We start from the raw sequence: 9,260 nt of genomic DNA on the forward strand, positions 1-9,260 counted from the left end.
TCAAAAAAAAAAAAAAACACTAAAATCAGCATACCTTAGTGATATCCCCCACTTTGATGTTTATAGTAGCACAATTCACAATAGCCAAATTATGGAATCAGCCCAGCTGTCCATCAATAGATGAATGGATCAAAAAAATATGGTATATATACATAATGGAGTTTTACTCAGCCATAAAGAAGAATGAAATAATGGCATTTTCTGGTAAATGGATGGAAATGGAGACCATAATGGTAAGTGAAAGAAACCAGACTCAGAAAATCAAGGGTTGATCGAGTTGTAGTTGAGCCTATAATCCCAGTGACTCAGGAAGCTGAGGCAGGAGGATTGCAAATGCAAAGCCAGCCTCAGCAACTTAGCAAGGACCTGTGCAATCAATTTAGGGAGACTCTGTCTCAATAAATAAAATAGGCTGGGGATATGGCTTAGTGGTTAAGTGCCACTGGGTTCAATGCCTGGTACCAAAAAGAAAAGAAAAATAAAAAAGAAAATCAAGGATTGACTATTTTCTCTCATATGTGGAAGCTAGAGCAAAAGAAGGGAAAGAAAACAGGGTGTTGAGGAATTGAATATAATAAGTATATAAGGAAGGTAGGTGGAGTAGAAGAAATAGATCAAGAGTGAGGAAGAAAGGACTGGAAAGGGGAGGAAATATGGAATGAATTTAACAAATCATATTTTGTGCATATAAAAATGTGCTAAAGGGAATTTCCCCTTTATGTATATAGAAAGTACCTATCAAAAATCAATGAATAGGGCTGGGGCTAGGGCTCAGGGGTAGAACACTTGCCTAGCATGTGTGAGGCACTGGGTTAGAGCCTCAGCACCACATAAAAAATAAATAAATAGAATAAAAAGTTATTTTTAAAAATCAATAAATAAACAAGTGAAAGGAGTATCTGTAGAGGAAAGAGAATATGAAGAGGGAACTGTAAAATGAATCGGACATAACTTTCCTACGTTCATATATGCATACATGGCCATGCAACGCTACCTCACGTATGATATGTTAAAATAATTCTACTGTCATGTATAACTAAAAAAAAGAAATTTAAAAAATTTTAAAATATATAGGGATGGAGGAGGTGAAGGAAAGTGGGGAGAATGGGGATAGAAATCAAATTCCATGTAGGTGTGATTTTGCCAAAGTGAACCCAGCTACTATGTATAACTATAATGCCCTAATAAAAAATAAAGATAATATGTCTAGCACACAATCACTGATAACCAGATAAATTTCCAATTTGTGGCAGGGCAAAACAGCTGTGTCAGATCCTCCTATTAACTCCAGACCAAATATAAAAATAAAAATAACTGTATGTAAGCATGGAGACCAACCAAAAGCAAGAAAAATGAGAGGGTCTATAATCCTTGAAAAAGGGAAGCCTCACCAGGTGAAGCCCATATTTGACAGGATTTCCCTCTAAAGATACTTCACAGTTCATACTGTAGTACACAGAGAAAGTGTACTACAGAAGTGACATTTTACTGGCTGAGAAGTAGAGTTGGGTGTACAAAAATGTCACAGAACCTGGAAATTGAGGTCGAAATTTGGGAAAATGACTGATCTACAGAGAGGGATTCCAAAATTTACTTACAAATTCTCCTCAAATCCTTATCAATCTTCTAAATGGCACATGTACAGGGTGAGATTTCAAAGAATCTAATACGAAAGCCAGATAGCTGAACAGGGATTTTTGTCAGCTGCCACAGTATTAGGGAGATCAAGTCTGGAGTTCAGAACCCATAAAATTAGAGGGCATTGGTAAACACCTTGGGGTTTCCTGTAGAATTCTGAAAAGACCACACCTAAGGTGAAATTACCATATCCCAAGACTGAAGGATATGGCTGAGGATTAAAAGCAGAACTGAAATACTCCTGTTCTGACCGGCTGTAGGATCAAGGCTTTCTACAAAAAAATTATTTTTCTGCCAGAACAAACAACCCTGTTTTAAGATAGATAATGTAATTCAGAGCGTTAACAATGTCAACCTAAAACGTCCAGAGTACAACAAAAAATTTATATTGAAATGCCAGTCCAGGGTTTAGAAAGCTCACACCTATCATACAAATACACATTGGAAGCAAGTGGTCAGTTAGCCAGTTAGTTATTGCAAGACCTCTATAAAATAGTACAGTGGTTTGGCAAAAGAGATGGCAAAAGATGTGGAAAAAAGTGGATGGATGTGCAATATATTTTGCAGGTCGGATCCATATGATTGCTAAAGGTTTTCAGATGGTTGAGGATAAAATAACGGTCAAGGATAACAAAAATATACTGAATTCGTTGAGGGTCTACTGTTCCGTCTCAGTTCATATTTATGACTCACAACAAACGCATGAGGTAGGCACAATTTCCCACCTACATCTTACATGCGATTGTTTTCTCTAACTTTGGACTGGTGCACTGGGAATAAAGGCGGTGGTCCTTGAGACCCAGTTTCTGTTAAAAAAAAAAAAAAAAAAAGAGTGGGGTGGGGTAGGGGAGCTGGGTTGTAGCTTCGTGGTAGAGCGCTTGCCTAGCTAGTGTGAGGCAGGGCGTTCGATCCTCAGCACCGCATAAAAAAATAAGCAAATAGAATAAAGGTATTTTGTCCATCTACAACTTTTTAAAATAATTTTTAAAAAATTATAAAAAGGAACGGAACTGGAAATTCCAGAAGGTGCGCGGTGGAGGGAGGTGGTAAGGGGAAGGAGAAATTGGGTAGGCGTCTTCCAGGGCAGGGCCCGCTAGCGATTGGCCGAGTTGCCCAGGAGGGCTACGCACATCCCGCGTCTCTAACCGGTGGAAAGCGACAGACAGCCCCGCACAGTCCCTCTGCCGGCTGTCTCCACTTTGACTAGGACTTAGAGCGGGGGAGTGAGCGCGTAGATCCCGAGAGGATGCAGCGCCGGCTGTTGCCTGGGGGACCCGGGGGGCTCCACCTGCTCGTCTGCTTCTTGCTGTTGAACAGCTGTCCAGGGGGCTGCAGCGACATTAGTGGCCACGGTCAGGAGGAGACCTGGGGGGTGCGGGCAGGGCCAGAGCAATTCTGAGAAGAGGGTCAGGAGGCCTCAAAGCTAGGAAAATCAGGAGGAAAATAATGTGTTCGGGCTCATGAGAAGAGAGGAATGTATACAGAGAGCATCGCAGAAAGAGGTGGACTTGGATGTCTGTGGTGTCTGGTCCCAAGGGGAGCGGGCTCAAGGGAAGACTGGGAATTCGGGAGGAGGTCGGGAAGACAAATGGGTGAAAAGGCGGCTACAGAAGAAGCCAGACTTGCTGAGGGGCCGGGGAAGAGATGGCCTGGGTTAGGTACTGGCAAGGGACCAGGAGGGCTGGTCTTCGGGTATGGGGTCCTGGCTCCAGAGAGAAGGCTACGTCGAGAGACGGACCAAGGCTCAGCGCAGGCCCACAGTCTAGTGACTGTGATCGGATTTCCAAAGAGGGAAGGGTGACGACGGGTAAATCAGGAGGAAGGGGAAGGTGAACATCCTTCTTCCTCCCACTCTGCTCTGCGCCATCGCGGGAGACGCAGCGCTGACTCACGCGGTTGGAGAGGGACTGCGCAGACTCGAGAATGCCCAGACCACGTGGGGGAGAGAGCAGCAAACTCCTAGTTTGGCGCCCACTCTTCCTGCGCGATCCTTGGGTTTAGAGATCTACGCACAAGACTCCCAAAGAGCGGTGGGAGGAGGCCTGGTGGCGGATGTGAGGAAGGGTGCTGGGGGAAGGACCGCCAAGCTCAGCTCCGCCTCCACACCAGGCTTCACCGCCTCTCCAGCACCACGGGCAGCGCCAGGCGCTCGCACGGTCTCAGCGGGGCGTTTCCTGTCACCGCTGTAGGATCTCGGCCTCCGAGAATCATCTCCCTTTCCTGAAGCTCTTTTGCTTCACAATGGAGTTCTGGAGGTTTCACTCCTTCCTGAGGCCAGGAAATTGTTATTAGGGCTCCATATGAAGAGGAAGAATTCCCTTTTCTAATACATGCCTAGAAAGATTCATGATAATTCCATGATAGATTTGTTTTAAAAAGAAAGAAAAAAAGTCGGATGCAGTAGGGCAGGCCTGAAATTACCAGGGACTCAGGAGACTGAGGCAGAGGATCGGAAACTCGAGGCCAGCTTCTGCAACTGAACGAGACCCTATCTTAAAATAGATAGATAGATAGACAGACAGACAGGCTGGCTGTGGGTATAGCTCAACGGTAAAGCACCCCTGGGTTCAATCCCCAGTACACCCGCCCTCAGTGGACTTCCTATCCCATCTATCTGTGATAAGAAAGATGTGTTTGGCATTAGGGGCTGTATTTCTTCAAACCTACCTTTCCCTTATGCACAGTTCTAGCTTTCAATAGAAGTATCCATACTCTCAATTCCTGTACATACCAATATAGATGGCCCTCCGGGTCTGCGTGTCCTGCATGAGGGAGTGCTGCATCCTCTAATTCAACCAATTGTGAGTCAAAAATATTTGGAAAAAATGTGTCTGTACTGAACATGTACAGGTTTTTTTCTTGTTATTCCCTAAACAATACAGTAAACAATGATTTACATTTTGCTTAATATTATAAGTAATTGAGATGGTTTAAAATATACAGGAGAGTGTTCATAGATAATATGCAAATACTAAGCCATTTCCTATAAGGGACTTGAACATCTGTGGATTTTGTTGCGGGGGTGGTGGTCCTGGATCCAATTCCCTGAAGATACTGAGGTGATGATACTTTCTCTAAAAATTCCAAGCCTTCCCCCTAACCCTTCTAAAGCTTCCCTAAGAGGGAGCTCACCTTCTTCCAGTACTACACCATCCATCGATTGTCCATCCTAGGAGGTAGCTTTCTGAGCCTCTCCTCACCTGAACATCCACAGGCTGCTCTTTGCCTATAAGCTTGGTTCCTACGTGGAAGTTACACCAAGGGTGAATGAGGCCCAGGGACTGAAGAACAGGGCAGGTGGTGATGGGGGAAAGGAGAACTGGAAAAAAGAGGACCTGAAGAGGGGAAAGGGCCTGGTTCAGGAATGCCAGTGAAGAGAAACTAGCTACGTCTCTTCCACTGGGATTTGAGCCAAGCTGCTTGCTGATTCCACTATTTTGCCCTTAGATTGTAAGGGCCAAGTAGGAGCAGGACAGCCCTGGCCCGTCCAAGGATTTACTGCTTCAGTCTTCCGGCAGTTACAAGTCATACTCCACCAAATTGTACCTCAAGGTAAGTATAAGCCAAAGAGCCGAGGTTAGGGCCTGGTCAGATATGGGGTAAGCACTGAGAAGCTATCTGACCTGGGGACAGTTTCTCTTTGTCAAATGTCTCTACTTGAAACTGGAGTGGGGATGGATCTAGATGGATGAGCTACTTGCACTTGAACACTCTGGAATAGCCTAGCAGATGCTTCTAGAAGAAACTCCTGAGAGAGGCCTTAATCAAATTCCTGGGGACTCAACTCCCCGGCACTATCTGAGTTTTTCCTGAGCCAGAACTCAGCCAGAAGCACATGCACATACCTCAGCCTCTGTGTAGGAAGCAGGGAAAAGTATCTGACAAATAGAAGAGAGGGATAAAAGGGAGTTCCCTGGAGATAGATGCTGATCCTTCCTTAGAGCAGAATTTTGTGAATGGGGGAGGGGAAAGTCAGATAGAAAATCTGCCTTAAGTTCATATCACTACTGCTAATGCCTATTGTCCTTATCATGTCTCAGAGTAGTGGTTCTCAAAGTGCATCCCAGACCAGCAACACCAGCATCAATAGGGAACTCATCAGAAATATTAATTCTTGATTTCCATCCCAGACCTACTGAATCAGAAACTCTGAATTTTGAGAACAGGAATCTGAGTTTTAATAAGCCTTGAAAGATACTTTGATGCATTCTAAAGCTTGAGAATTACTGCCTCTGAGTTTTCTAAATACTCTTTACATTGCTAATTTCATTTAATCCTCACGGTAGCATCAAATGAATCAGCAAAGAAACTAATCAGAATTTTAATTGAATATTACATGCCAGGCATTAAGCTAAGCATCTTTTATACACCGTCTTATTTAATTTTCTCCACACGATGTGATCCCATGTATACTTGAGGGAAACCTCTCCATGATCCCTGTCAGTGTTCCAAGTGGCAACTCACTCCATCCTTTCACCCTGCAGGTCTGTTTTGGAAGGATGACACCACCCAGGATGTGATGACCCAAAAGATGAAGCACATCAGCCTACTCCACCCCCTAGATGCATGCATGAAGGATGGAAAGGCAGTTTTCCCCACTAAAACCACTGCGATGAGGTATGTGAGGCCTGTGGTTGGCCCTTGCTATCTGGCAGACACAGAGCAGGGAAGGAACAGGTCCTAAAATGGTGAGTAGGAGCTACCAGGAGTACTATGGGGTGAATGCTTCAGAAGTCTCTTTGGGGACCATCAGGGAATAATCCCATGATACTTAGCTATGCCTGAAAAAGGGGGTTGGTGGGTTAGCAAGCCTCGGCCCACTGTCATTCTTGTGTCTTCTAGGGGCAAGCAAGAGGAAAAGCTTCAACTCTTATTTCCCAAGGTGAGATTCATGCATCTTCCCAGGAATTATGAATCCCTGACTTTGAACCCATTACTTTCCCCCTGGGATCCTCTAATCCTTTTCTGCCTCCTTTCTGACTCCTGCCTTCTTGCCTATAGAGCCCAGTGTCCAAGTTGAACAGAGATCAGTGTGTAACCTCCAAAGTGGTTCCAAAGGCCCTAAAACAAGAGGTGACCAATCCCATCAAGGTGTGGGACTCATTTTTTCTAAGGAAGTTGGAATCATCAAGGACTTGTTTAAATGAGAGTGGCAGGTGTGAAAGAGACATGGGGTATTGGGGTGATAACAACTAAGTGAAGAAAAAAATTTTTTTTTCCTTTCCCTGACAAAGAATAATCCTGCTTTCCTGTATCTCTCACAGACTACCTATAAGACATCCATATGAGAGGTGAGGAATGGGACATGGTGCAGGTGCTGAGAACTTCTAAGGAGATGAACTACAAGACCATTCATCACCATTGAGTTTGTTGTTGTTGTTGTTGGTGGTGGTGGTGGTGGTACTAGGGATTGAGCCCAGAGGTGTTTTACCACTGAGCAACATCCCCAGTCCTTTTTTACTTTAAGTTTCAAGACAGTGTCTTGCTAAGTTGTTGACAGTCTCACTAAGTTGTTGAGGTCTTGAACTTAACAATCCTCCTGCCTCAGCCGGAATTATAGGTGTAAGCCACCATAACTCACTTGGCCATTGAATTTACAATAGGCATTGAAATCTTCAGAGTTCTCAAAATTAGATAAGAGGGTCCTCCTTTTATCATATACTCCTTTGTATTCATCAAGTGATAGCAAAGCTCCTTTGGATAAGTGGGAAACACAGCCCTGAGGCCTCATATTCAGTCCCTGCCTTGCTCTACTCTGTGGCCTGGGCAAGTCACCTGAGTAAGGCTCGGAGATATCTCCTTGTCAAAGATCCTTAGGATCTTTGAACTCTTCAGAATCTATACTGGAAACCACTCATCTAGTATTCCCACCTATATTTATAGATGAGAAATTGGGGCCCAGGATGGTTACAAGACTTAGTCAAGATTGCATAATGTTCATGGCAGGGCCAGGACTGGACCCAGGTCTCATGATTTCCAGTTCTTTCCCCTACATAGGTCCTGCTCTTCCTCTCAAGGACTGTAGCAGGGGTGAGGCTGTTCCAAACATCAGACGCCTCCATATTGCTTTCTTTGGACTAAGACTTAAACTATCAGAAGGTGAAATCCAGAAGATATAAAGGAGAGACATCCCAGGCAGAAATCATTGCAACCACAGATGCCCTAAGATTAGAATACTAAGGTATATCAGAGGAACAGAGAAAAGTCACTATCATAAGATGAAGTTGGAGAAGAAGGCCCAGGACTGATCACTTGAGGTCTCATGAATCACAGTGAAAGGTTTGGATATTATTCTAAGTACAGTAGGAAGTTAACTGGGGTATTTTAAGGAGAGGAATATTGTAACCTTACATATGATTTTAAAAGGCCACTCTAGTGATGTTGGAGAATCAGTGTTGAGAAGAGTAAGAATGAAAATGGAGAGGCCAGCTGACCTGGTCCAGGGAGATGGAGGTTGCTTGGACTTGGGTGGTCACAGTGGATCCAGGCACCATCCCTCCACTGGCCACACCCTTCATCTAGAGGCCACCTGCATTTCAGCCCTTCATGTTCTCCCAGGAAACCAGCTTCTACTCCCATAAAGTGGCAGCTGGGCTTCTTAAACCTGGATTGGTTGCCAGGGCAACATAATCAGAGATAAGTGACAAGGATCTACCTGTGGGGAATTGGTTGCCGTGGTACTTTCAAGAATGCAAACAAAGTGCTGCCATTCTTCTCCAGCCCCCAACCTGAGGGAGAATCACAGCAGGAAGAGGAACTATATGTGGGAGCCAAGGATCAAGCTGTCACTTGCTGGGCTGAGTCATTGCAAAAAAGAATTACTTAAATCCTACTTTATTGAAGCATTTGGAAAAGGAGGACATGTGAGAGGGACTAACACTCCAGGTTAATCCCTGTTTCTTCTCTTTCAGGAATACTCTGGGCCACTTCCTACTGCAGGCCACAGCCTTGTTGCTGATTGAGACCTCATATGAAGCTTTCCTTCCTCAGTGCCCTCACCATTGCCCTTCAGAGGGGCAGTTCTTTGATGACCCAAATATCATTAAATTATGTGATTCTTTCTGTGAGCTTGTCTTGAAGGAGAATTGGGGGGGAGGTGGAACTGGCCAAAGACTCTCAAGAGAGAGAAGTGGGGGTAAGTCCTTGAGGCTGGTAGAAGGCTGGCTTCTGTCTGGTTTTCCTTCCATTGGTTATTCCTGAAATAGGGAAGGTGGGACACAGCTGGAATGACAGCCTTCCCCACTTACATCCTAGCCAAGATGTGTGGTCCGGTTGTCCAAGTTATGGGGAAATGGGCTCCATATTTGCCACCAGTCATCCTTCCATCCCTCATGCCACACAGGCCTAGACCTGCAGTCTTATGAAGATCTTCACCTCCAGCCCTGACAGAGCTTTCCCATCCATTCTGCCCCCAAGGGTTAACCGAGCAGTGCTGAGATCAAAGTATGTACACATTTAACATTTAAGGGTAATTGCTGGTTTGCTTCTGATAGTTTAACATCTTAAAAAGGAGTGGGAGGACTGGGGATGTGGTCCAGTGGTAGAGCATTTGTCTAGCATGTTCTAGGCCCTAGGTTCAATCCTCAGAATCAATCAATCAATTTTTTCAATAAAAGGGAGTG

At 44.6% G+C, this 9,260-nt stretch overlaps 1 protein-coding gene across 1 annotated transcript; it reads left to right on the top strand.

Annotated features, from left to right (window-relative positions):
* The first annotated feature begins 2,863 nt into the window (after positions 1-2,863).
* Resp18 (regulated endocrine specific protein 18) lies at positions 2,864-8,600 on the top strand. The gene is made up of 5 exons (XM_027941929.2): positions 2,864-2,990; positions 5,086-5,190; positions 6,123-6,255; positions 6,642-6,729; positions 8,550-8,600. Exons 1-5 carry the CDS (start codon positions 2,885-2,887, stop codon positions 8,598-8,600), a joined length of 483 nt encoding a protein of 160 aa, XP_027797730.1. The 5' UTR covers positions 2,864-2,884.
* The last annotated feature ends 660 nt before the right edge of the window (positions 8,601-9,260 follow it).

Source organism: Marmota flaviventris, chromosome 11, assembly GCF_047511675.1.
Source record: "Marmota flaviventris isolate mMarFla1 chromosome 11, mMarFla1.hap1, whole genome shotgun sequence".
NCBI lineage: Eukaryota > Metazoa > Chordata > Mammalia > Rodentia > Sciuridae > Marmota > Marmota flaviventris.

Coding starts and splice junctions, on each gene's coding strand:
- Resp18 (XM_027941929.2), top strand. CDS start 2,885: ATGCAGCGCCGGCTGTTGCCTGGGGGACCCGGGGGGCTCCACCTGCTC. Junction 5,191..6,122: donor CCACCAAATTGTACCTCAAG/GTAAGTATAAGC, acceptor TTCACCCTGCAG/GTCTGTTTTGGAAGGATGAC. Junction 6,730..8,549: donor AGGTGACCAATCCCATCAAG/GTGTGGGACTCA, acceptor CTTCTCTTTCAG/GAATACTCTGGGCCACTTCC.